Source organism: Loxodonta africana, chromosome Y (assembly GCF_030014295.1).
Source record: "Loxodonta africana isolate mLoxAfr1 chromosome Y, mLoxAfr1.hap2, whole genome shotgun sequence".
In the NCBI taxonomy this organism is placed as follows: Eukaryota; Metazoa; Chordata; class Mammalia; order Proboscidea; family Elephantidae; genus Loxodonta; species Loxodonta africana.
In genome coordinates this window covers 23,724,445-23,751,994 of record NC_087370.1, presented here as the reverse complement: position 1 = coordinate 23,751,994, position 27,550 = coordinate 23,724,445, and the positions used below count along the sequence as shown (strand labels likewise).

General features: G+C 49.1%; 2 protein-coding genes across 12 annotated transcripts in view; one reads left to right on the top strand and one right to left on the bottom strand.

The window, feature by feature from the left end:
- On the bottom strand, positions 1-27,523 carry LOC135229048 (arylsulfatase D-like). 6 transcript variants are annotated; one of them, XM_064278810.1, is made up of 10 exons: positions 27,410-27,523; positions 26,531-26,680; positions 24,839-24,960; positions 21,301-21,423; positions 18,739-19,162; positions 17,631-17,767; positions 14,724-14,858; positions 12,994-13,156; positions 12,082-12,203; positions 1-2,158 (listed from the first exon to the last, which is right to left on the bottom strand). In XM_064278810.1, coding segments are annotated over exons 1-10 (1,653 nt in total). In that variant the 5' UTR covers positions 27,412-27,523; the 3' UTR covers positions 1-1,883. The 6 variants fall into 6 exon arrangements, with proteins under 6 accessions (XP_064134880.1, XP_064134884.1, XP_064134881.1 ...); XM_064278814.1 differs by lacking the exon at positions 1-2,158 and adding an exon at positions 4,503-4,708; XM_064278811.1 differs by lacking the exon at positions 1-2,158 and adding an exon at positions 8,019-8,272.
- Positions 27,437-27,550, top strand: part of LOC100664052 (arylsulfatase H) — a 93,926-nt gene continuing 93,812 nt past the window's right edge. For 5 of the 6 annotated variants that reach the window (XM_064278806.1, XM_064278802.1, XM_064278805.1 and 2 more), the window contains exon 1: positions 27,437-27,550. The gene's annotated coding sequence lies outside the window, so the exon portion shown is untranslated. The other variant, XM_064278804.1, reaches the window with a different exon arrangement.

Here is a 27,550-nt window from a genome sequence, read left to right as displayed (position 1 = left end):
TTCATTGCTTGACTGCTCCAGGGCAGTGGGCCAGCAGTCTACTACACCAGGAATGACAGATTGAAGAGGGATGGCATTGCGTTCATTGTCAAAAAGAACATTTCAAGATCTACCCTTAAGTATGACGCTCTCAGTGATAGGATAATATCTATCACCTCCAAGGAAGACCATCTACCCATAGCTGACAACCACGTTAAACCAAAAATACCAAACCCGTTGCCGTTGAGTCAATTCTGACTCATAGCAACCCTATAGGACAGAATAGAACTGCCCCACAGGATTTTCAAGTCTGTCATCTTTGTGGAAGCAGACTGCCTCATCTTTCTACCGAAGAGTGGACGGTGGGTTTGAACTGCTGAGACTTCAGTTACCAGCCGAACCCTTTAACCACTGCGCCACCAGGGCTCCTGAAGACAGTGTTATGTATCAAAATATGAGGCTGAATAATGGAATTTGGCTGGCTCCAAGTTTTTCACAGACAAAAAATATCCCAGTGGGGGACAGACGAGTGTGTCTTGCCTCAATTAAAGAGAATTTTCTTTTGCAGCTTATTCACAAGGCCAAAAGGCAACTATTTTCTTTCGAGCCTTTTAATGTGACTTAGGAAATAATATTGGAGCCGTTATTCCCTGTCCTTGGGCATAGAGAATGTGACCAGCTGGAGATGGACTCATAAGGACTTACAAGGACACACAAGGACTCACAAGAACATATCAATTGGGCCCTGAGATACAAAGACAATAACTAGGACAATCTTGGAAAAGATCTTTTAGGGAAACTTTCACATAAGCCAATCAAACAGAACACAAGAGACTTTCCACTCATCTTTTTCTGTTAGCATTTAGTGAATGGAAAATATGTTGGCCTAACGAAGACCCTTCTGACTGTTACTGAAACCTGCATCAATGATGGTAAGAAAGAAAAAAAAAAAGGTAAGAAAGACAATTCAAAATGTAGGATGACAGTTTCCAGCCAATCTGTGAAAAGGTGAAGCTTTCGATGGTTTTGCCCATTTGTAATTTTAATAGATTCTGATGACTCCGTAACGTTCTCTGGACTGGGGCAGACGTGACTGTGGCAGCGTGCTTGTCTGCTTCCCACTTTTGCCTTTTTGAATATATGCCGAATAAAATTTTCTTTTTGCTTTACTAAACCTTGTAATATTTTTTCTTTACAACTAGAAAGAGACGCACCTAAGTGCTTCACACCCTGAAGAATTGCTTTCTTCTCTTTTATGTTCATGAGACCTTGGTTACAGGGCAATTCGTGTATCTTAAATCCAGTGTCTTAGTTACCTTGGTGCTGCTAAAAGGGAGTGACTCAAGATACAACCTAATTGTGCAGATTGTATCCTGCCTTGTTAGCATAACTGCCTCCAATCCTGCCTCATTAACATCATTGTTTTCGTTATCTAGTGCTGCTATAACAGAAATATCACAAGTGGGTGGCTTTAACAAAGAGAAATTTATTCTCTCACAGTCTAGGAGGCTAGAAGTCCAAATTCAGGGCGTCAGCTCCAGTGCAAGGCTTTCTCTCTCTGTTGGCTCTGGGGGAAGGTCCTTGTCGTCAATCTCCCCCTGGTCTGGAAGCTTCTCAGTATAGGAAACTTGAGTCCAAAGGACTTGCTCTGCTGCTGGTACTACTTTATTGATGGTATTGGAAACCCCAATTAACACCCCTCCCCTCCCCGCCTTTCTTTGTCTTGCTAACCACAAGCTTGTTTTGAGCAATATTTTTCAGGAAGTCATAGCAGGTAGTGGCTCCATCCACCGAACTAGCCCGAGCTACGCCTCGAAGCACACGCAGATGTAAGAGATCACGTCCTTCAACCCACCCCGGACCAGATTGTCACTGGAAAGACCGGTATATCCCAGCCCATGATTTTAGAAGAGAGGGGACCCACCACACACACATCTGATGGAAAATGATTTAATACCCGGACCCCCAAGTATGGGCATGGGAGGGCTAAGGGTGGAGAGTTCTGGGTGCCAAACCCAACCCCCGAAGCCACTGGAAACAAGAAGCTCCCCAGCCCCCTTAGACGGAGGGCACGTGGCTGTAAGGTCACTAGACCCCACATTGCTCCTTGTCTGCGCAGACAATAAATTTCCGTTTCCCTTGCAAACTGGTGGTGTGGCATCTGTCTTATTTTGATCGGCTAAAAAAAAAAAAAAATTTTTTTTTTTTTAATAGTACAGGACAAGAACCCTCGTTCCGTTACAGTATGAGGTGCCCCTGTTTTTCTGCTCAATTCTCTCTTTTGTATCTCAAAAGAGATTGACTCAAGACACAATTTAATCTTGGAGATTAAACCCTCATCATGAACATAACTGACTGTAATCCCACATCAGTAACATCATCCCAGTGCCCTTGAGCCTATTCCGACTCATAGCGACCCTATAGGACAGAGTAGAGCTGCCCCATAGAGTTTCCAAAGAGCGCGTAGGATTTACAACACATAGGAAAACTGCATCAGGTCACAAAAGTGGTGGACAGTCACACAATCCTGGGAGTCATGGCCTAGCCAAGTTGACACCCATTTTTGGAGAACACACTTTGATCCACGGCAGGTGGTATGGAGTATTTACAACTTTTTTTTTTTACCTAACAATTACAGAGTGAAATTGAGGAACTGGCCTGGCCATCATTTCCTGTGCTTAAACGAGTTACTGTTGAGTCAATGCCGATTCATGGTGACCCCACGTGTGTCAGAGTAGAGCTGTGCTTGGGACAAACTTGGAGTCCCTGGGTGGTGCAAAAGGTTGAGCACTTGGCTGCTAACTGAATGGTTGGAGGTTCAAGTCCACCCAGAGATGCCTCATAAGATAGGCCTGGTGAACTACTGAAAAGTCACCAGTGAAAAACCCCTATGGAGCGCAGTTCTACTCTGATATACACAGCGCCGCCATGCATTGGGGTCAGCTCAAAGGCATGTCTACCATGTCGTTCAAGCATGAGCACTACCCATTTCCAAAATTTTCCATCACCCTTAACACAAGCTCAGCACCCCCAGCCAAAGGCTCCTTTTTATCGATTTGGAGTTCATCTTTGTGCCTGTGAGACTGGGGTCTACCTTGGCCTTCTCCTACGTGAACATCCAACCGTGCCCCCGCCATTTGTTGGACTTTCAATTTTTTTTTCCCCCGTTACTGCGGCAAAAGCTGATTAAAATGTACAATTCAGGGGCAATAATTATATTTACCACGCTGTACAACCATCACCGCCGTCTCCAAACAGAACTTCTGTGCCCCTTAGGCTATACCTCCGCATCCTCCCCTCCCCCCAGCCCCTGGTCACTTCTTTCTGTCTCTGTGGATTTGCTTCTGCTGGACACTTCATGTAAGTGGAATCATACAATACGTGGTCTTTTGTGTCGGACTTACACTTCACACAACATGATGTCTTCGAAGTTCACCCAACTTGTACCTGGTACCATTCCTCTTCATGGCTAAATAATATTCCACTGTATATCTATGGAGCCCCCCAGTGGCAAAAACAGTGAATGTTTTTGGCTGCCGACCAAAAGACTGGAGGTTCGAGTTTACCCAGAGGTGCCTCAGAAAAAAGGCCTGGCGATCTCCTTCCAAAAAATCAGCCATTGAGAACCCTACGGAGCACAGTTCTACTCTGACACACATGGGGGCGCCGTGAGTTAGGGGTGACGACCACCACGTGGGTTCTTATCCTGTCTTATTAGCCGATTGAAATAAGACGGACGCTGATTGCAAGGGAAACAGAAAGTGGCAAGTTTACTGTCTGCGCATACAAGGAGCCAGTGGGGTCCAGTGACCGACCTTAAGGCCACATGCTCGCTGACTAAAGGAGCTGGGGAGCTTTTTGTTTCCAATGGCGTCAGGGGGTTGGGTTTGGTACCTGGAATTTTCTGCCTTTAGCCCTCCCGTGCCTATTTTGGGGGGGTCAGTTGAAGGATGTGATTTCAATCTGTACATGCTTCAAGGTATAACTAGGGCCAGTCAGTGCACCGAGCCACTACCTGCTGCAACTTCCTGCTCAAAACAAGCTTGTGGTTAGCAAGAGAAAGAGGGGGGAAGGGGTGTTGATTGGGGTTTTCAATATGGCTGAGCACCCTGTTTCAGAAGGACCACATTTTATTTATCATCTGCTGATGGACACACAGGCTCCTTCCACCTTTTGGCTGTTTTGAGTAGTGCTGCCCTGAACAATGACACACTCAATTGGATTTTTAATGGACACAAATACCGGGCAGCCAGAGCTGACTAAAGTATAACCCATTTAGGGTCCGTGCCCTGGAGCAGTCAAGCCAATGAAACGTACTTCAAGTCAGAAAGAGTGAGAAGGTTCATTTAGGGATGCATACCTCTTCGGGAACACACAGCAACACAGCCTGTCTCTATGGAGTCCCAATGAGCAACTTATATAGAATCTTACAAGGGTTAAAAGGTCTTTGTAGTCTGCAGATGGCCTGGCTGGAGGGGTTATTCACTACAAGATAGTGACAAAAGACTCTCTACCAGACTAAAGAGGTACAGGCCCGGACATCTCTTTTATTAGGCTAAAGATATACATGTCAGACACCTCGGATCTCCATGGCGGGGTGCGGGGTTGAAATCATTAGCATTAGGTCAAAACGAAGTCATTAACAGAGGTATGCGAAGGAACAGACAGAGGAAGGAGAACTTGTAGGTTCATCGTGGCATTAGTTTTGTCAAGCTCTCAGTCACCCAGTCTGAAAAGGAGAAAACATGCTGGGGAGTATTAGGGTCTCAGAGGTGTCCCCTCTGCAAAGATGTCCTCAGTTTGGATGTTTGAAATCACTCACCAGACTCCACAAAACAAAGGCAACTGCAGAGCTTCATTTTTACAGGAAGCATGTGGTATACAGAGGGGAAGAGAGAGAGTGAGAAAGAGAGAGAGGGAGATGGGGTGGGGGAGGGGCAGAGAGAGGGACAGGGAGGGGGGAGAGATGGGGAGACAGGAAGGGTAGAGTGACAGGTGGGGGGGAGAGAGACGGGGTGGGGGAGAGAGTGAGAAAGATAGAGAGGGAGACAGGGTGGGGGAGGGGCAGAGAGAGGGACAGGGAGAGGGGGAGAGATGGGGAGACAGGAAGGGGAGAGTGACAGGTCGGGGGGAGAGAGACGGGGTGGGGGAGAGAGTGAGAAAGAGAGAGGGAGACAGGGTGGGGGAGGGGCAGAGAGAGGGACAGGGAGAGGGGGAGAGAGACGGGGTGGGGGAGAGAGTGAGAAAGAGGGAGACAGGGTGGGGGGAAGGGCAGAGAGAGGGAAAGAGAGGGACAGGGAGAGGGGGAGAGACGGGGAGACAGGAAGGGGAGAGAGTGACAGGTGGGGGGGAGAGAGACGGGGTGGGGGAGAGAGAGTGAGAGAGAGAGGGAGACGGGGTGGGGGAGGGGCAGAGAGAGAGGGAAAGAGAGGGACAGGGAGAGGGGGAGAGACGGGGAGACAGGAAGGGGAGAGAGTGACAGGTAGAGGGGGAGAGAGACGGGGTGGGGGAGAGAGTGAGAAAGAGGGAGACAGGGTGGGGGGAAGGGCAGAGAGAGGGAAAGAGAGGGACAGGGAGAGGGGGAGAGACGGGGAGACAGGAAGGGGAGAGAGTGACAGGTGGGGGGGAGAGAGACGGGGTGGGGGAGAGAGTGAGAAAGAGGGAGACAGGGTGGGGGGAAGGGCAGAGAGAGGGAAAGAGAGGGACAGGGAGAGGGGGAGAGACGGGGAGAGGCAGAGAGAGAGAGACGGGGGAAGAAGGCAGAGACAAACAAACAGAGACAGAGAGAGGGAGTATGAGAGAGAGCAAATGAGAGGTGGAGACAGGGCGGGAGAGAAAGAGGGTGGGAGAAAAACAGAGAGTATGAAAGAGAGCACCTGATGGAGACAGCAGAGACAGACAAAGAGTAGGAAAGAGAGCGAGCGACCAGCTCTGGGGGCCCACGGACACCCCTTCCAAGCCCCCAGGCCCCTCTTTACACATGAATTGAGCCACCAAGATCTGCGATCCTGGGCTTCGGGGAGCTCAAAGCAGCTGTTCCCAAAGTGTCGGGGTGTGTGTGGAGGGGGGAGGGGTTCACACCCTTCTGGCTACTGAATAACCCTGCCTAACCGGTTAACCCAGTTGCAAACCTGTAAACCACCGGGAAAGAAGCTGACCCCTGGACCCCTGGGGGTAACCTGCGGGGTTTCGGACTTTAAACAGCAAGCAGATAGATCCTAAATCTCACATTACCCAAGAGTCAAAGACCAGACTTCCAGGGTCCCCTGAGATAAAGACAGGGCCTTGACAGTGTAGCTGTAATTCAATGTTCCTCTATGCCCCTGGCACAGGGTTGGGTGGAGGGGTGGGAGGGGAGGGGTGGGGTAGTGCACACCTTCAATACACTTGGCTGCTGACTGAAAGGGTGGAGGTTCCAGTCTGCCCAGAGGCACCTTGGAAGAAAGGCCTGGAGATCTACTTCCGAAAAATTGTCCACCGGAAACCCGATGAAGTTCTACTCTGACACACATGGGGGCACCGTGAGTTGGAGTCAACTGGTTTTTAGGAATCCCTGAGTGGGGAAAGTGGTTAACACGTTAACTGAAAGGTTCACGTTTAAGTCCACCCAGAGGTACCTCAGAAGAAAGGCCTGGCAATCTACCTCCGAAAAACCAGCCTCGGAAAACCCCATGGAGCGCTGCTCTACTCTGACACACTTGGGGGAGCCATGCGATGGTCAGCCGGTTAGGACACTCCAGGGCTCTAGCTCTGTGTCCTAATTTAGGCCTCTCTGAAAAGACCCTTCTCCTGGGGTCTTTCCTCATCTCCTCCCCACACCTCCCAGCTGCCTGCTTGATCTCCCCAGGCTGATTTTTGCAAGCAACTCCTGGGGAAAGTATATAAGGAAAAGGACTCAGGAGTTAAACACTGACAGCGTTTTGTGAGAGGAAAGAGGATTGACCCCAAAGCTAACAACCGACAAAGAATGATACACCAAAGTTTCAAGGAATTTAAAAACAAACAAACAAAAAAGGCCCAAAGGGGGTTTTCTGCAGAAATCCCAGCTGTTTAAAAGCCAGCTGGAACCCCTAAATTGGAAGCACACCCATCTTTGTTGTTGGCTCCGAGGTGTGGGAGAAGATGGAGGTTTTTCTCACAGGAAAACAGTAGACGGGCATCGAGGCGTTTATTGGCTCTGAAAAACTTTTTTTTTTTTTTTTCTTTTGAGCACATATTCTGGGTGTGGGGTGAGCTGGGTATTCCAAAAACAAAACCCAAACCAGCTGCTTTCAAGTTGACTCCAACTCATGGTGCCCCCATGTGTCTCAGAGTAGAACTGTGCTCCACAGGGTTTTCAGTTGCTGAGTTTTTGGAAGTCGATCACCAGGCTGTTCTTCTGACATTCCTCTGGCTGGACTTGAACCTCCAGCCTTTCAGTTAGCAGATGAGTGCTTAAACATGTGCACCACTCTGGAATTACAAACCAGTTGCCTTGAGTGGACTCTGACTCATGGCAACCCCATGTGTGTCAGAGTAGCCATAGGGTTTTCAATGGCTGATCTTTCATAAGATTGCCAGGCCTTTCTTCCGAGGTGCCTCTGGGTGGGCTTGAACCTCCAGCCTTTGGGTTAGCAGCTGAGCACGTTAACTGTTTGCACCATTCAGGGTCCCCATTGCTCATCTATATAGCCCTGTAAGTATTTGAGCTGATGACCCTGATTTAGGTTTTCCAAAAAGGGGAGAGGGATTTGGGTTGTTTAATTTTGTCTCCAGGATCCGTGAAGCAAGGTACGCCAACGCGTGGTTTAGGAGATTAGGGCTGGTAGGGAAGGACCGGGGGTTGGAGACTTGTTGTTAGTTGCCATCAAGTCGATTCTGACTCATGGTACCCCCATGTGTGTCAGAGTAGAACTGTGCCATAGGGCTTTCAATGCCTGATTTTTTAGATCACCAGGCCTTTCTTCCAAGGTACGTCTGGTTGGGCTGAAGCCGCCAACCTTTCAGCTAGTGGCCCAGTGTGTAGCCACTTTGCACAAATGCAAATAAAATGGTCGGTAGAGATTCTCTCAGATTTTATTCAGGAACTCGACTCAGTGATCAGCTTAACAATGTCCTTGTTTCCCAGGAAACACCATAGAAGAAACAATCTGTGGGACAATGCCCGTTGACAGAGGGAAGATAATTGAATTCACCACCACCAGGGGCTGGGGGTATGTGGATTCAAACCTTTCCCATTCACTTCTGAGGTAAACTGAGGGGCGGAGAGAAAGCTCCATAGCTCCGGCGAACACACTGGAACCCTCTTTGTGAGCTGTAAGGAACCAAATACATTTTTGAATCCTACTTTACGTAGGGCTTCGAGAAACCAAAATTCACAGCCGTTTCCACCGGGCACTGGAAAATTCTTAGTCTTTGTTTTGAACAACTGGGGTCCGTGATTTGTTCAGTGGATTTGCTCAAAGTCATTGGAAATCAAGAGAAAGACTGGATGGCTTTTCATTCGCTCCTCCCTCACAACTTTGGGTTTTGTTGTTTGAGGCTGGATTTTCTGTTGGCCCTTCCAGGTCTTGCCCAACCCTTCTCACCTCTGCCCTCTAGACTCTGCACCCCTTGATTGGGATTCCCTCTGGCTTTAAGGTCAATCCATAGGGGACCCTTCAGAAAGTGGGTGGGTGGGCGTGAGGAGCAGAAGGAGAGACCAGGATGTGTGGGGTGGTGGTTGGAAGGTCCTTGGGCACCCCAACACATGGTGATGAATGGCCCCTTCCTTGTTGCTGTCGTTATTTGCTATGGAGTCAGCTGCCAACTCATGGGGGCTCCATGCACAAAGGAATGAAACACTGCCTGGTCCTGTGGCATCCCCATGATCAGTTGTGGACTGGACTGTTGGGATCAACAGGATTTTCAATGGCTGGTTTTTGGAAGTAGACCATCAGGCCTTTTTTTCCAAGCCCGTTTTAGTCTGGAAGGTCTGTTGAAACCTGTTCAGTGTCACGGCAGATAGGTGGTGGCTGTTACATGAGGTGCATTGGCCAGGAATCATACCCAGGTCTGCCACACGAAAGGTGAGGATTCTGTCGCTGAACCATCACTGTGTCCATGAATAATTACAAAGAGTAATACAATAAACCAAAATGGGAAGGTGGAGGCAAGATGGAGGATGGAGACAAGATGGAGGGTGGACACAGGATGGAGGGTGGAGACAGGATGGAGGGTGGACACAAGATGGGAAGTGGAAACAAGATGGAGGGTGGACACAGGATGGAGGGTGGAGACAGGATGGAGGTTGGAGATAAGATGGAGGATGGAGACAGGATGGACGGTGGACAGGATGGAGGATGGAGACAAGATGGAGGGTGGAGACAAGATGAAGAGTGGAGACAGGATGGAGAGTGAAGACAGGATGAAAGGTGGAGACAAGATGGAGGGTGGAGACAGGATGGAGGGTGGAGAGAAGATGGAGGGTGGAGACAGGATGGACAGTGAAGACAGGATGAAGGGTGGAGACAAGATGGAGGGTGAGACAGGATGGAGGGTGGAGACAAGATGGAGGGTGGACATGATGAAGGGTGGAGACAGGATGGAGAGTGGAGACAAGATGGAGGGTGGAGACAATATGGAGGGTGGACACAGATGGAGGGTAGATGGAAAATGGAGACAAGATGGAGGGTGAAGACAGGATGGAGAATAGAGACAGGATGGAGGGTGGAGACAAGATGAAGGGTGGAGACAGGATGGAGGGTGGAGACAGGATGGAGGGTGGAGACAGGATGAAGGGTGGAGACAAGAGGGAGGGTGGAGACAAGAGGGAGGGTGGGTACAAAATGGAGGTGGAGCAGCACCTCAGAAAGCCTGGAGATCTGCTTCCAAAAAGACTGGAGCCATTGACAACCCTGTGGGGCAGTTCTCTTCTGAAACACACGGGGTCTCCATGAGTCAGGTTTGGTTCTTTGGTGCCTTATCTGTTTTTATGGGAGGCTCAGAGCCCCTAACCCTTTCTCTGAGGTGAAACATTACCCTGTCATGGACTGAATTTTGTTCCCCTCAACATATATATTGAAATCCGGCCCCTTTATCTGTAAATGGAGCCCTGGGTGGTACAGGGAAGACACCTCAGCTGCTAACCAAAAGGTTGGAGGCTTGAGTCCACCTAGAGGTGCCTCGGAAGAAAGGCCTGGTGATTTACTTCAGAAAAATCAGTGATTGTAAACCCCATGGAGCACGGTTCTGCTCTGACACAGATGGGGTGCCAGGAGGGCAGCTCCTGATTCTCTCTGGGTCCCCACTCACAGATCTGGCCCCTCGGGGGTGCTGCCCCCATCCTCCTGGCAGGAGCAGAAGGGGAAGTTTCCACAGCACGGCTGCAGCCATGGTTTCCATAGGTTGTTGCCCACGGAGAACTGCCAAGGTACGGGGCTCAGGGTCCCACGGTGAGCCTCCACCGCCTCACCCACCCTGGCTATCACGGTGCCGTGCAGGGGCTCAGAAATGGGGGACAGGGGGTGTGCCTCTGAGGGGTCCCTAGAGAGGTCGTAGAGCAGGGGTGGGCTGTGGTGGGTCACGCCTGCCCCCGAGCATGGGCATATCCCTTGGCCATAGCAAGCCCCGGCACCCTCGGGGTGGAATACGGGAGTCACGTAGTGGACCTTCCAGAGTCTTCCGCCTGCGTGGGAACAAGAAGGTGGTCAGAGGTGCAGAAATCCACGTGATCAGGTTTGCAGAGACGCTTTGTGCAAGGGCCACATTCGCAGATTCTTGGTCTCCTACTGCCGCAGTAGCAGAAACACCACAAGGGGGTGGCTTTGAGGAACAGACATTTATTTTTCCACAGTTCAGGAGCCTAGGCTGCTAGCTCTCTCTGTCTGCTCTGGGGGAAGGTCCTTGTCTCTTTTCGGCATCTGTTCCTTGGTTCCTTGGTCATCACGTGGCCCGTATCTTCCCCTCCGTTTGTACTCCCTTGCCTGCTTCATCTGCTCTCTTGTATCTCAAATGAGATTGATTTAAGACACACCCTATACTGATATTGTCTCATTCACATAACAAAGAAAACCCAGTCCCAAATGGGATTTTAACTAAACCACCCAAACCCATTGCTGCCTTGCCAATTCCAAGTCTTAGCAACCCTATAGCTGGTGGAGTCCAGCTGCTGACCTTTTGTTTGTAGCTTTTAACCAGTGTGCCACAGGGCTCTGGATTATAACTACAGGTATAAAAAACCAAAACCAAACCCGTTGCTGTCGAGGCGATTTTGACTGACAGCACTCCTATGTGATGCAATAGAACTGCCCCATAGGGTTTCCTAGGCTGTAATCTTTATGGGAGCAGATTGCCAGGTCTCTCTCCCACCGAATGACTGGTGAGTTCAAGCCATCAACTTTTCAGTTAGCAGCCGAGGACTTAACCACCGCACTGCCAGGCTCCTAACTACAGGTATAAGGGTTAGGACTTACATCTTTTTTTATGCAGGGGGGTGCACAATTCAATCCATAATACAGGGTTTACGATGTGGAGTACCTTTTAAGGGGTCAGTACTCTAGCCCATGACAGCCCCCTCCCTGTTCTAGCAGCAAGGGAGGTGGGACAGTGGGCCTTGTCCAAGTTCCTTGTCTATAGGAGGAGGGTCTCTTTCTCAGGAGGAAGGCCCCCCAAACAGGATGGGGTTCAGAAGCTGAGCAAATGGGGAGAATATCTGGGAGCTGGGGGTGAGCTGTACTGACCTGATGACCAGAGTCACCATGATGGGGTGATGGGCGGAGGGAACGTTTAGAGAAAAGAGAAAAGGGAAGGAGACTGGGTTGTTCCCACAGTTAGGGCATGGGTTTTGCAAATCAGTGGGGCTGTAAGCGTGTGCACCCACCCGTGTCTCCGTGGGGTGCTGTAGGCATGGAGAGGCGCAGGGACCTACTCCAAAGTGTTCAATGTGCTACCTTTGGGTATCGGAACCAAAGTCGACATCCTATAATCACATACATATGACTCTATTTCCCTGGAGAACCCTGGCCGAGGCAGTGGCCCAGCACCCAGCCCTTCCCTCTTTGCACTGTGGGAATGACCCTCCTTAGCTTTGCCCCTGGCAGAGGGGATCCACTCTGACCGCAGCAGGGAGAGGTGCGTACTCACTGTCTTTCTGGTGCCACCGTGCGGCGTGGAGGTGTTTCCCACAGTAATGAAACAGGAACTCATGGGCCGAGTGCTGGACCAACCCTTGGAGTAAGGGCAGCAGGCTGTGGCCGTCAATCACCCTGACATGCGGAAAGACGGGGAAGAGTCAGACCAAAGCTCCTCTGCCTGCATTTTGCAGCCCCGAATAAAACGCCAAGGGCCGTGAGGGTCCCATTCTGACCCTGGATGTTGACCAAAATCCAAACCAAACCCGTTGCCGTCGAGTCGACTTCGACTCACAGCGCCCCCATGTGACAGAGTAGAACTGCCCCATAGGGTTTCCTAGGCTGTAATCTTTACGGGAGCAGATTGCCAGGTCTTTTCTCCTGCAGAGCTACTGAGTGGGTTTGAACCAACAACTTTTCGTTAGCAGTCATGTGTACATGGTTTGCACCATCCAGGGACCCTTGGATCTTAACACACATTCTGAAATTCCAGCTGGACTGCACACACCCCATCTCGACTGCCCTGCCTTTTCAATCATATCAAGTCTAAGACACACAGTCACATGTATAAAGGGGCCAGGCTGGGAAGCCAGGATAGGTGGGTGATCTGAAACCCTTTCTTATAAACAGCTGATGATGAAAAGGAGTCCCCGGGTGATGCAAACAGCACTCTCAGGCGCTAACCGAAAGGTTGGTGGTTTGAGTCCACCCAGTAGTGCCTCAGAAGGAAGGTCGGGCGACCTGTTTCTGAAAAGTCAGCCACCGAAAACCCCGTGGAGCACAGCTCTACTCCGACACGCACGGGGTCGCCATGAGTCGACGTCGACTCCATGACAACTGGTTGGTTACTGTTATTTTAAATTAGGCTATTCTCCAAAACATCAGCTCTCAAACTAGAGAGCAGGTGGTTCCACCCTGCACGTACCTGTCCTGGGGCACCTGGCCGCCTCCCAGCTGGACCACCGTGGGAAAAATGTCCATCAGACTGGTGGGCTCGTCGATCACCCGGCCAGCGGGCAGCACCCCAGGCCACCGGAAGATTGCAGGCACACGGATACCCCCTTCCCAGCCGCCCATGCCTTTGCCACCTGTCAGTAAATGGCATTATTAGGATTTTCCAGTCAATTGGCACATTTTATACACGAAAAAGCCTAAACCAAACCCACTGTGGTCGAGTCGATTCCGACCCATAGCCGCCCTACAGGGCAGCGTAGAACTGCCCCATAGGGTTTCTAAGGCTGTAAATCTTTATGGAAGCAGACTGCCAGATCTTTCTCCCAAGCAGCAGGTTGTGGGTTTGAACTGCCGACCTTTGACCTTTGGGTTAGCAGCCAAGAGCTTTTAACTACTGCGCCACCAGGACTCCTCACTTGCACACACACACATACATGTTCATTGGGGAAAACTCTGTTTTCTGAAAATGGCCATGGGGATATGTCCGGTCCCACATCCTCTTCTAGGACTTGTCGCTTACTCCCCTACCCAGGGGTGGAGTCCATTTGTCCTCCCCTGTGGCTACTTCAGTGAACACACGTGACTTCCAAGGCCAAGAAGTAAAGCTGATAAGGCTTCCCTCTCTCTTCTTCTTTTCAACCATTGTGCAACCAGGGCGCCTCCCGTAAAGGTAGCAGCTGAGGAAACCCTATGGAGCAGTTCTACCCTGTCCTGTAGGGGTCCCATGAGTCGTAGTTGACGTGATGGCAGTGGGTTTGGTTTTGGTATAGTGCCTTGTATTTAGAACGATATTCAACTTCACTTTATTTTAATCAAGTTTGTCCATCTTTCTCTCCTGCTAAAATGTGAACCCATAAGGGAAAAGGATGTGTCTTTTCTTCTCTCTGTTCCTAACATCTAGGTAGAGCTTGGTCTATCCAAAACCCACTGCCATTGAGTCGATTCCGACTCATAGCAGCCCTATAGGACAGGGTATAACTGCCCCCTAGAGTTTCCAACGAGCACCTGGTGGATTCGAACTGCCGACCTCTTGGTTAGCAGCTGTAGCACTTAACCACTATGCCACCAGGGTTTCCTAAAGGACATCATTCTTGGTAAAGTAGAAGGTCAGGGAATAAGAGGAAGTCACTCGATGAGACAGACTGACACAGTGGCTGCAACAACGGGCTCAAACCTAACAGCGATTGTGAGGATGGCGCAGGACCAGGCAGTGTTTCATTCTGTTGTACACGGGGTTGCGATGAGTTGGAGGAGCCCTAAGGAGCCCTGGTGGTGCAGTGGTTAGACATTCAACTGCTAACCAAAATGTCAGCAGTTCACACCCACCATCCACTCCTTGGAAACCCTATGGGGCAGTTCTACTCTGTTCTATGGGGTTGCTATGAGTCAGAACCGACTCAACGGCACCTAAAAACAACAACATGGGGCCCTGGTTGTGCCATGGTTAAGCATTTGGTTGCTAGCCGAAAGGTCGGTGGTTTGAACCCACCAATTGCCCCATGGGGGAAAAAGACCTGGTGATTTGCTCCCATAAAAATTACCTGTTGCCTTCAAGTCGATTCCAGCTCATAGCAACCCTATAGGACAGAGTAGAACTGCCCCATAGGGTTTCCAAGGAGTGCCTGGTGGCGGAGCGTTAGTTGGCGGGAGTCCCTGATGGGTCAGGTATCTGTCCGTCCACCCCCACGCCCAGGCTCTCACCCTTGTAGATTCCGTTCCACCCTCCCTGCTGTCCATGTGCGTCTCCCTCCTCCAAATGTCCTCCGTGATCAGAGGTAAAATAAGTGAATGTCGAGTTCTTCAAACCCTTCTCTTCAATTGAGTTAAGAATTTTACCTTTACAAAAAAAATGAAAAAAGGAAAATTTCAGGATAATGTACACAGAACAAAAACCAGCTGATTCAATACACCTCCTCCTTTCTATAGGAGTCACCTCTTGGTAGAAAGTCATAAAAAGAAGCCATAGTCACCAGGAGACCATTGTTGTCACTAGAATTACAAAGGGTCCCCCGCCCCCTCAAAAGAAAAAAACAAAACCAAAAATAAACCAGTTGTCATGGAGTCAAGTTTGCTCGTGGTGACCTCAAGTGTGTCAGAGCAGAAGTGAGCTCCCGCAGGGTTTTCAGTGGGTGATTTTTTGAAACCAGATTGCCAGGCCTTTCTTCCAAGGCACCTCTGGGTGGACTCGAACCTCTAACCTTTTGGTTTTCAGGTGAGCATGTTAACTGTTTGTACCACCCAGGGATACCATTAACTGGATGCCAAAAACCGAAACCAAACCTGTCACTGGTGAGCCCATTCCAACTCATGGTGCCTCTCACTTGTGTCAGAGTAGAACTGCCCTCCATAGAGTTTTCAATGGCTGATTTTTCCAAAGGAAACTGCCAGGCCTTTCTTCCGGGGTGCCTCTGGGAGTAACCAAACCTGGTCCAAGCTCTCAGTCAGTAGCCAAGGGCGATAACCTTTGTACCACTCACAGATTCCCATAAGGTGTTCAGAGGTAGCTAGTTATTTGGAGACCACAGGACTATTTACAAAGATACCCCGCTGATGCTGAGTCCATTTTGACTCACAGCAACCCCATGTGTGCAGAGGAGAACTGCACTGCACAGGGTTTTCGGTGGCTGATTTTTTGGACGTGGATTGCCAGACCTTTCTCGCAAGACACCTCTGGGTGGACTTGAACTGCCAACCTTTCAGGGAACAGTTGAGCGTATAACCCTTTGAGCCACTCAAGGCCTCCTCCAAAGGGACCATAGATACAGAAACAGAAGAGATGCATACAACCAATCCTTCATGAATGGGGTGCTTTGGGCACGCCATGTCTCTGTGTGCACGCAGGTCCACAATAAGTGCACTGAGGGGAAGGTGTTGGTGAGCAATACAGAGCCCCCTCCCAGCCGGAAGGAGCCAGGCCGTTAGCATCTGTGGCCTTTGGCATGTGAGGCTCCAAGACACAGAACGGACAGAGGACAACCTGCACACAAAGCGACTGCTCCATCCAGGGAGACCCCACGCACACTTATATCACGGAAACTGAGGGCTTTAAACCCTTGGGCATTTGTAGTACTGACTGCAGAACTCTTAAACTGAGGGCCACCCTCCTGTCAGGATGAATCAGTCCCTGGAGAAGGATATCATGCTTGGTAAAGTGGAGGGTCAGCAAAAAAGAGGAAGTCCCTCAACAAGATGGATTGACACAGTGGCTACAGTGATGTGCTCGAGCACAAGAACAATTTTAAGGATGGTGCAGGACTGGGCAGTGTTTGGTTCTGTTGTACACGGGGTCACTGTGAGACGGAGCTGACTCGACGGCAGCTAACGACAAAAACATCTGCCTCTTTCACTGCTCCAGCGTATCACTACTCTTGTCTCAGGACATACTATAATCAGCCGCACGGATTGCGATGTCTACGTTCTTTTAGGATCTGTGATCTCATTGGGTCTCCCTGATTTCTCGAGGCTCTAGAAGGAAAGCGATTTTGCTTGGATGTCCTGCAAGACCACATCCTTGCCACCTTCTCTGTGGGTCCTAATGATGGTTTTACATAGTCGGCTTTTTAGAAGGATAGGTTTATGCAAAATTAGGCTAAGTAAGCTGAAACACCTGGAGCCCTGGTGGCACAGTGGTTAAGTGCTCGGCTGTCAACCAAAAGGTCGGCGGTTTGAACCCACCCAGGGGCTCCAGGGGAGAAAGATGTGACAGTCTGCTCCCATAAAAATCATAGCCTAGGAAACCCTATGGGGCAGTTCTACTCTGCTCTGTAGGGTTGCTATGAGTTGGAATTGACTCGATGGCACCCAACAGTAACTATCTAAAATACTGAAGGAGTAAATGAATGATAAAAACTGAACCTATTGCTGTCCGGTCAATTTCTACTCATGGCGACCCTACAGGACAGAGTGAAACTGCCCCATAGGGTTTCTAAGGCTGTCACGTTTACAGGAGCAGATGCTCACATCTTTCTCCTATGAAGCAGCTGGTGGGTTCGAACCACCAACCTTTCAGTCAGCAGACAAGCACTGAACCATTGTGCTATCAGGACTTCTTGCATAGACAGCAAAACCCAAACCCATTGCCGTCGAGTTGATGGCGACTCACAGCGACCCTATAGGACAGAGTAGAACTGTCCCATAGGGTTTCCAAGGCTGTAATAGTTACAGGAAGCAGCCCTGGTGGTGCGGTCATTAAGCACTCAGCTACTCCTCAAAAGGCTGGGAGTTCGAATCCGCCAGCTGCTCCCTGGAAACCCTATGGGCCAGTTCTACTCCATCCTGCAGGGCTGCTATGAGTCGGAATTGATTCCACGGTAATGAGTTGGGTTTGGTTTTTAATCTTTATGGAAGCGGACTGCCCACATCTTTCTCCCACAGAGCAGCTTGTGGGTTCGAACTGCCTACCTTTTGGTTAGCAACTGAGTGCTTCACCACTGTGCCACAGGGCTCCTTTTAAAGGAATGATAGGCAAGAGTTTTTTTGTTTTTTTTCCTTTTCTTTGTCTTTTTTCTCTTTCCTTATGCAGTGTGGTTCATGGTAAGGTGGCCGGCACGTTATCGTATTTTCTGCGCAGAAAGTCAGAGTGAAGAGTGTGTGGTACCCTGGACTTACCCACCATCCAGTCCATTTCCTCCACATTGTCTCCGTATAAGCCGTGGTGACTTTTCCCCAGGAACTCTTTTGTGGTAACAAGGGGAGTATGAACATGCAGCAAGGACAGGAAGAGGAGAAATGGCCCCTGCTTGTTTCTGAAAGAAGAAGACCACCTTGATAGTTCATGGCATACAAGGGCACCTAGTTCATTGCTACCTGATACATTGTTATTTTTGTTATCATTAGTTACAGTCAGCTCCTACTAGTGGCAACACGACACACATCAGAATGAAACACTGCCCGGTCCTGCACTGCCTTCAGGATGCTTGGTCTGCTCAAGTCCATTGCTGCAGCCACTGTGTATGTTGAGTGCCTTCCAAACTAGTGGCTCATTTCCTAGCACTATATAGAACAATGCTCTGTTGTGATCCATAGGGTTTTCATGGGCTGATTTTTAGAAGCAGATCACCAGGCCTTTCTTCCTGGTCTTACTCTGGAAGCTTCGCTGAAACCTGTCTACCACCAATGACTCTGCTGGTATTTCAAATACCGGAGACATAGATTTCCAGCATCATTGTAACCTGCGAGCCATCACGGTATGACATGACATGACTTTGAATTAGACATGTGAGTTTTGGATACCAACCCACAATGAAAGGATGAATTCCTCAAACTCATCCTCTCTAGGGTCAGTTTATGAAACCCCAGAGATTTAAAAGTCATGGTTCACTGGGAGAATTCTCGCCTTCTGTGCAGGAGACCCAGGTTCGATTCCCGGCCAATGCACCTTGAGTGCAGCCACCACTGGTCTGTCAGTGGAAGCTTGAGTGTTGCTGTGATGCTGGACAGGTTTCAATAGAGCTTCCAGACTAAGAGGGACTAGGAAGAAAGGCCTGGCAATTGAATTCAGAAAATCAAGCCATGAAAAACTGTATGGAGCACAATAGTCCGCTCTACAACTGACCATGGGAATGACCCAGGACCAGGCATCGTTTTGTTCCGTTGTGCACGGGTTGCCATGAGTCAGGGCTGACTTGACAGCAGCAGACAAGAACAAGAGGTTATAAGTAAAAACTCAGATGCTCTGAGAGCTCAGCCCCTTGTCAGGACGTGACCGTCTGAGTACCTTTCTATAAAAGCAGTCGCCTCCTTTAGCATTTTCTTGGCTGTGCTTTCCAAAGCCATGGGCTGCTCTGTGACATCATAGTTCCGCATCAGGATACAGTTCCAGCGACGCAAGAACCCGAAGCTGGCGTACCAGGAAAGGAAAAACAGGGAGACCAGGCTGGCCAGGCCCAGGATGGCTTTCCAGCGGACGGAGATGGAGCCCAAGGCTCTGCCAGCAGCGAGCGTCAGCACCCCCAGAGCCATGGCCTGTGTGTACAGCTGGAGTTTCGCCTGCGTGGCTCTGTCCATTCGTTTGGGCCTGTCCGGGTGGCAGTCATTGACCAGCGTGAACGGCATGCCGTAGAAGTAGTCGAACCCGTGACGCAGGGGGTGGTGACAATGGTCTCCACGCCACACACAGTTTACACCCTGGTGCCATTTTCCTGAAAATAACCACGAAATGTTCAACAGAAACGTGAGTTAGAGCACTCTGCCTGTCACTAACCATCGTCCCAGGACCTGAGCACCGAAAGGAAAAAGAGGATCCGCCAGCAGCAACGCTTGAATCAGAAAAAGCAATGAATGCTAGTTGTTGCTGGTGATTAAATGTATGTATTATGCCCCGTCACACAGTCATGTAATTATGGAGTCCCTGGGTGATGCAAAGAGTTGATGTGCTCAGCTTTTATAGACTGGAGGTTCAAATCCACCCAGAGTCATCTCGGAAGAAAGGCCTGGCGATCTGTTTCTGAGATATCAGCCATCGAGAACCCCGTGGAGCACAGTTCTACGCTGACACACATGGGGTGCCCGTAGTTGGAGCGGATGGCAACTGGTTGGATATTTTTTTGGGGGGGTGGTCTGATGCTCATTGTCTTCCCATAATAATTTGTATGTTCAAAGGACAAAGAGTCCACAAAAAGAAAAGGCAATGAATGTAATAGATATCGGTGTTTAAACGGCTAAACGACACTCCTAAATATTGGTAAATGTACAAATGTAATGGTCATCATCAAGCCATTAAAGGCTCAGGATGAAGGCTTAAGGTGTGCTGCCACACTTGTTGCTGGGGAATTAAGTGTCTCTTGAGTCCCTGGGTGTTGAAAATGGTTAAGCTGGAGGTTCGAGTCTACCCAGAGGTGCCTTGGGAGAAAGGCCTGGCGATCTACTTCCAAAAATTCAGCATTTGAAAATCCTACGGAGCAGAGTTCTACTCTGACACACACAGGGCACCATGAGTTGGAGCTGACGTCTTTTTTTCTTTTCCCATTTCATTTTTTAAAAAACTGTACTTTATTTATCTTTATTGCTATGAGTCAGAATCGACTCGACGGCAGTGGGTTTTTTGTTTATTGCACTTTTAGATGAAGGTTTATAGAGGAAACTAGTTTCTCATTAAACAATTAATACACATATTGTTTTGTGACGTTGGCTGCCAACCCCATGGCATGTCATTACCAGCTTTCCTGTCCCCTCCCGCCTTCTAGTCCTCGCCCCAGGGCTGTTGTGCCCCTTTAGGCTCGTTTTGTTTTATGGACCTGTCCAATCTTTGGCTGAAGGGTGAACCTCAGGAGTGACTTCATTACTGAGCTAAAAGGGTGTCCAGGGGTGATACTCTTCGGGTTTCTCCAATCTCTGGACAACTTTTTTTTAATCTATAAAGAAATAAATATATAGGTACATGTATATACATGTCTATGCACATATATGTATATTTATACACATATCCAGTCTATCCTTCCATCCATTCTCCCATCCATCTATCCATCTATCTGGAGTCCCTCAGTGCTACAAAGTTCCATGGCCTTCAGCTGCTGACCAAAAGGCTGGAGGTTTGAGTCCACCCAAAGGTGCCTTGGAAGAAAGGCCTGGCAATCTACGTCTGAAAAATCAGCTACTGAAAACTCTATGGAGCGCATTTCCACTCTGACACGCATGGGGGCGCCATGAGATAGAAGTGGACTCACTGGCAACTGGTTTGGTTTGTGTGTGAGTATGAGTGACTCCATGGGATGAGGATTCTGGAAGCTTCTGCCTGGTGTCCCCCAGACTCTGTCCCATGTGCCTTTTCCCTTTTCGAATTGTGGTCTGTGGCCTTTCAGTGTCATAAATCACAGCCTGAGTTCAGCTCTGGGCCGAGTTCTGTAAGTTCCCCTAGTGAATCGGTGAACCTGGGGGTGGGCTTGGGGATACGCGTACATACCCTCCCTTATAAGGAGAGACCTTCTCTGAACCTGGATATCAAAGTAGGCGTGATGGTTAACTCTGGGGGTTTTGGGTTGGTGGGTGGCCGTTTAGTGAAAGATAACCTCCAGGGAGATTTCTGTTAAATTGGGGAAGGGGAGGAGATTGACATGCTGAGGGAAAGATGGAGGCCCATCTCTCAAGATTTTGAACTAAAAATTACTCTTCATTGACAAACTATAATAATAATAGTAATTGTGAACAACCCCAGAGGACTAGAGACCAACTTTGGGTTCAAGCAAAGACACGGTGACTTTTCCCTGTGGAGAAGAAGGGGTTTCTTTTGCTCGCTGGTCTTCCGACTGCTGACAGGACACGAGCACCCCGCACCACATACCTATGAGGCCTGTCGTGTAGCCCTGCTGCTGCAGGACTCTGGCGAAAGTGGTTTCGTTCAGAGGGAGTCCGCCTGAGCCCCCGTTCCACAGAAGCACCCGGTACCCATTGCTGGCTTCCATGCCTGTGGGGCAGAGCGGAGAAGAAAAGTCACTCTTCTCTTCCTAGAGGAGGGGTTCTCACTGAGGGACACATCCACGACTGCAGACGATGGTTAGGTTTTCAGGATTAAGGTAGGGGAAGCTACTGGCATCTTGTGGGTGGAGACCGGGGATACTGCTAAACAACCTGCTGTGCACAGGACGGCCCCCACCTCAGAGAATGACTAGGGGATGGAGACCAGGAATGCTGCTCAACACCCTACAGTGCACAGGACGGCCCCACCATAGTCAATGACTAGGGGGTGGAGACCAGGGATGCTGTTCAACACCCTACAGTACACAGGACGGCCCCCACCACAGAGAATGACTTATGGGTGGAGACCTGGGATGCTGTTCAACACCCTACAGTGCACAGGACGGCCCCACCACAGAGGATGACTAGGGGATGGAGACCAGGGATGCTGCTCAACACCCCACAGTGCACAGGATGGCCCCCACCACAGAGAATGACTAGGGGGCGGAGACCAGGGATCCTTCTCAACACCCTACAGTGAACAGGACAGTCCTGCCACAGAGGACAATTCCGAACCCGATGTCAGCATTTTCAAGGCTGAGAAACCCTGGGCCTTGGCATGAGAAATTCTTTCTCTATCTATTGATCTTTCTTTCTATCATCTATCAATCAATCTGTATGTCTATCAATCATCTATTTATCATCCATCAATCAATCTCTACTCTATCAATTATCTATCTATGTGTCTATCATCCATCCATCCATCCACTGTCCACAATCGTATTTCTCCATCTAACATCTATCTGGCTATCCATCTATTTATCCATCCCTCCATCCTACATTATCATCTATCGATCAATCTCTCTACATCTATCAATCATCTGAGTACCTATCCATCCGTCCGCCCATCCATCATGCATCCGCCTATCTATCCATCTGCCCATCATATCTATCCATCCATCATCTATCTGTCTAGTCTATTCATCTATCCACCCATCCATCCATTATCTATCTAAGGAGCCCTGTTGACACGATGGTTAAGCACTCGGCTGCTAACGGAAAGGTTGGCAGTTTGAACTCACTCAGTAGGTACGTGAGAGAAAGACTCGGTGATGTCTTCTGTAAAGATTACAGCCAAGAAAACCCTATGGGGCAGTTCTACTGCGTCACATGGGTCACTATGAGTTGGAGTCAAATCGGCAGCACCAAACAACAACGTTATCTATTATGTACCCACCCACCCATCCATCCCCCCATCCACCCACCCATCCATCCATCCATCAAGGAGCCCGGGGGGCACAGTGGTAAAGAGCTTGACTGCTAACTGAAAGGTCCGCGGTTTGAACCCACCAGCCACACGTCAGGAGAAAGATGTGGCAGTCTGCTTCCATAAAGATTCGCAGCCTTGGAAACTCTCCGGAGCAGTTCTGCCCTATACCACAGGGTCAATATAGGGTCGCTACAAGTCAAAATTGACTCGATGACAACAAGTTTTATTTGTCATCTATCTACCAGTCATCTATCTATAATCTAAGGCCCTTGTTTTCAACCAGGGATGGCTTTGCTCACAGGGGACACTGGGCCATGCCTGGAGAGATTTCTAATTGTCACAGCTGGGTGGTGGGTACTTCTGGCATCTAGTGGGTGGAGACCAGGGATGCTGCTCAACACCCTAAGGTGTGCAGTCAAGAGTTGTTCAGCCCCAAATGTCAATCACACCCTGCCCTGGATGGACTCTGGCTGGCTGCAGTTTTCTTGCTTTTCTGGCGTAAACGTTGTCCATACACTGTTACGACCTGAATCGTGGGATTACGTCTGCTGGCCTGTGACTTGTGATTAGATCAGATGACCGTTGTAGGGTGGATCCTAAACCTGATCACTTCTGAGTCATAAAAAGAGCAGAATGCACACAGAGACACACATGAGGGGAGGACAGGTGCCAGGGAACATCAGCAGTCACCAGAAATGAGGAGAGGGGCCCCAGGAGGAATTCACATAGCTGGGACCCTGATTTGGACGTCTAGCCTCCCAAACTGTGAGAAAATAAATTCCTGTGCTTCAAAGCCACCCACTTGTGATATTTGCATTATGGCAGGTATAGGGCTGCTATGAGTTGGAATCTACCAGACAGCAACAGCTTTTTTATTTTTATGTTTTACAGGAGACTAAGAGAGTTTCAGTCTTGAATTTGCAACACAGGCAGTCCCTGGGTTACAAACGTGCAACTTACAGACAGTTGTACTAAAGAGAAAACCCTGGTGGCATAGTGGTTAAGTGCTACGGCTGCTAACCAAAGGGCTGGCAGTTCAAATCCACCAGGCACTCCTTGGAAACTCTATGGGGCAGTTCTATTCTGTCCTCTAGGGTCGCTATGAGTCGGAATCGACTCGATGGCACTGGGTTTGGTTTGGGTTTTGGTGTACTAAAGAACAAATTGCCATAAAGCCTATTACGGTAAGTCCCTGGGTTACCGACGTCTGACTTATAGACAGCTCTTACCTAAGAGTGGACTACCATAAAGTTTATTACAGGCAGTCCCCGGGTTACAAATGTCTGACTTAAGGACAACCACACTTAAGAACGGACTGCCATAAAACCTGTCACAATAAGGCCCTGGGTTATGAGCAACTTACAGACACCTTGTACGTAAGAATGGGCTGCCATAAAGCCTATTACAGGCAGTACCCAGGTTACAAACATCCAATTTACTGACAAGTCATACTTCAGACCAGATTGCCATAAAGCCTATCACAGGCAGTCCCTGGGATACAAACGTTTGACTTACAGACAGCTCGTATAATACCCACAAAGCCTATTATATTAAAAAATTGAGTTAAATGCAATGGTTCGTAATAATGAATCCATGTACTACTTTGTGACAGTCATGAAAACATGGCGTGGTTTGAAGGTCTTACATGTTTAATGTGCATAAAAAACCTGTTGCCCAGTCGAGTCAATTCCGGCTCATAGCAACTCTATAGGACAGAGTAGAACTGCTCCATAGTGTTTCCAAGGAGCGGTTGGTGGATTTGAACTGCTGACCTTTTGGTTATTAGCTGAGCTCTTAACCACTGTGCCACCAGGGCTCCTTTACATACACAGAAAGGTAAAATAAATCCTATATGCTAACATTTGACTGACACCAAATAAGAACCGTATGTACCTGTTCTGACCTACCTACAAATTTGATGTAAAGACAGACTTAGGAACGAATCTTGTTTGTAACGTGGGGAGTGCGTCTACGCACACATTTCTGCATGGCTCTATACAACAAAGTTCTTTGCACAATTACAAGAAAGACGATTCGATGGCAGATGACTGTTTCCTGTTTTCCTCTGCATCTGAACCGTCCCATACCCACCGTGAGAGACAATCGGGTGAGAAGACACAGACGTGACTGTCCCCCAGTTTCTGAGAATACCCACCTGACCGGATGGGATATCTCCCTGTGAGAAAAGCAGCTCGACTTGGGGTGCAGAGAGGGGCAGCTGCCAGGTGCTGGGTGAGCCTCACTCCTTCTGTGGCGAGTCGGTCAATATTTGGTGTCCTGCGGAAAGCACACAAACGTTACTGTCACCCAGGAGACCGCCTGAGTATGCCAAAACCTAAAACCAAACCTGCTGCAGGCTAGTGGATTTGGACTCATGGAAACCCCATGTGAGTCAGAGTACAGCTCTGCTCCTACAGTATTCAGTGGCTGATTTTTCAAAAGCAGATCATCAGGCCTTTCTTCCGAGGTGCCTCTGGGTGGACTGGAACCTCCAGCTTTTGGGTTTGCAGGCAAGTGGGTTAACTGTGTGTATTACCCAGGGAACTGGATACCAAAAACTAAAACCAAAAAGTGTTGCTGGCAAGTCCATTCTGATTCATGGCGCCCCCATGTGTGTCAGGATAGAACTGTGCTCCACAGGGTTTTCACTGGCTGATTTTTCTGAAGGAGATCCCAAGCCTTTCTTCCGAGGTGTCTCTGGGTGAACTCGAAACTCCAACCTTTGTGTTACTAAGCTAAGTGCTTAACTGTGAAACAGGCTGTCAGCCATACTAAAAACCCCAGTCAACACCCCTTCCCCCTCTCTTTGTCTTGCTAACCACAAGCTTGTTTTGAGCGGAAGGTTGTCCACTGACTAGCCCTAGTTACACCTTGAAGCATGCACAGATTGAAATCACATCCTTCAACTGACCCCCTCCCTTGACCCCCAAATATAGGCATAAAAAACCAATCACCCGGCAGAAAGTTCCCGGTACCAGACCCAACCCTCTGACGCCACTGGAAACAAAAAGCTCCCCAGCCCCTTAGTCAGCGAGCACATGGCCTTATGGTCACTAGACCCCACGCGCTCCTTCCATGTGCAGATAATAAACTTGCCACTTTCTGTTTCCGTTGTAATCAGTGTCCGTCTTATTTCAATTGGCTAATAAGGCAGGACAAGAACCCGAGTAGCGTTCGGTTACAACTGAACTCAGGGACTAGTGGGTTGCATTGTGTCCCCTAGAAGATATGTCCAAGTCTCAACCCTCGGATCCTGTGAATGGACCTTGTTTGGAAATGGGGGGAGCGGTGTCTTTCTAAATGTGATTAAGTTAGGAGTTTTTAAATGAGATTTTTTTTGATTATTAGGGTGGGCCATAAAATGCAATGACAAGTATCCTTGTAAGAGACAGAAGAGGAGACACAGATACAGAGGGGAGACGGCCACGTGAAGACAGAGCAGAGAGTGGAGTGATGCGGTCACAAGCCCAGGAACGCCGGGGGCCACCAGAAGCTGGAAGACACGAGGAAGGATCCTCTCCCAGGCCCTCCTGAGGGAGCGTGGCCCTGCCCACACCTTGATCTCAGACTTCCAGCCCCCAGAACTGTGAGAGAATAAATTCCTGTGGTCTTACGTAGCTCAGTGTGTGGTCCTTTGCTAGGGTGGCCCCAAGAAGTTCACACAACACCTATCACAGTTCCATGCTTGTTTGGAAGCTTCAGGGCCCTCTTTTTCTGTAGAAAAGTAATTTTTTTTGGTGTTCACTTTTGATGCTTCTACAAATTTTCCAGCTTCTACAGGTGGATTTTAAATGTATCATCTGGCCAAACACAACTTTATACACACCACCACCATCACCAGCTCTACCTCAGGGTGTGATTTCCATAGCAGCCAAGGTCCCCAATGCCAAGGTCGTCTGCCATGATCAGGAGAATGTTGGGCCTAAAGGCTTTGTCTGCTTTTGACTCACAAGTCCCCAGAAGCAAACATACAGCGAACAGAACCCGGTAAAAGTCCCTGCAGAACAAAACAAATGGCAGAAATAAGTTTCTATGGTTTGCAAAGAGAAGGAGACAGATCAAACCTGCTTGGTGTAAAGACATAAGTATTACCGCTAAATTGTTGTTGCCTGCCCATTCTGACTCATAGCAGCCCCACGTGACAGAGTAGAACTGCCCCATAGGGTTTCTAGGGCTCTATGGAACCTTTATCGGAGCAGATGGCCAGTTCAAACTGACAGCCTTTAGGTTAGGAGCCAAGCACTTAACCATTGTGCCACCAGGGCTTCTCTCACTAAAGTAATGTCGCAAATGATTGTATCTAGTTTTTCATTCCTTTTGTCTCCGAAGTTTTGCATTTAAAAAAAAAAAAAAAAAAAAAAAACCACATCCCAGTAACCTGAACACACTCGTTTTTTGTCTTAGGTCACGGTCCGTTCATGTTTGTGTCTTTCTGAATTCGTGTCCCCAAATGGAAATCCTAGTGGCTTAGTGGTTAAGTGCTACAGCTGCTAACCAAAAGGTGGGCAGTTCAAATTCACCAGGTGCTCCTTGGAAGCTCTGTGGGGCAGCTCTACTCTGTCTTATAGGGTCGCTATCAGTCGGAATCCGCTGGACCGCAACGGGTTTGGTTTTTTGGGTTTTATGCCAGGAAGTCCACCCCGCGCCCTGGCCCATGGCCTACACAGCTCCGGCTGCACCAATAAGCGGGGCGGGGCCCTGGAGTCTCCAAAGAGGAACAACTTACATTTTAAAAGGATTCGCGGGGGGTTAAAGGTGCCCCCAGACACGCCAGTTAGCCGGGGTTGTTTTGTCGAAATAGACACTGCGAGGATGTGGAAAGCATGACGGCACCGGGTGTTATCAAGGAGCCGAAACTCAAGCGAAA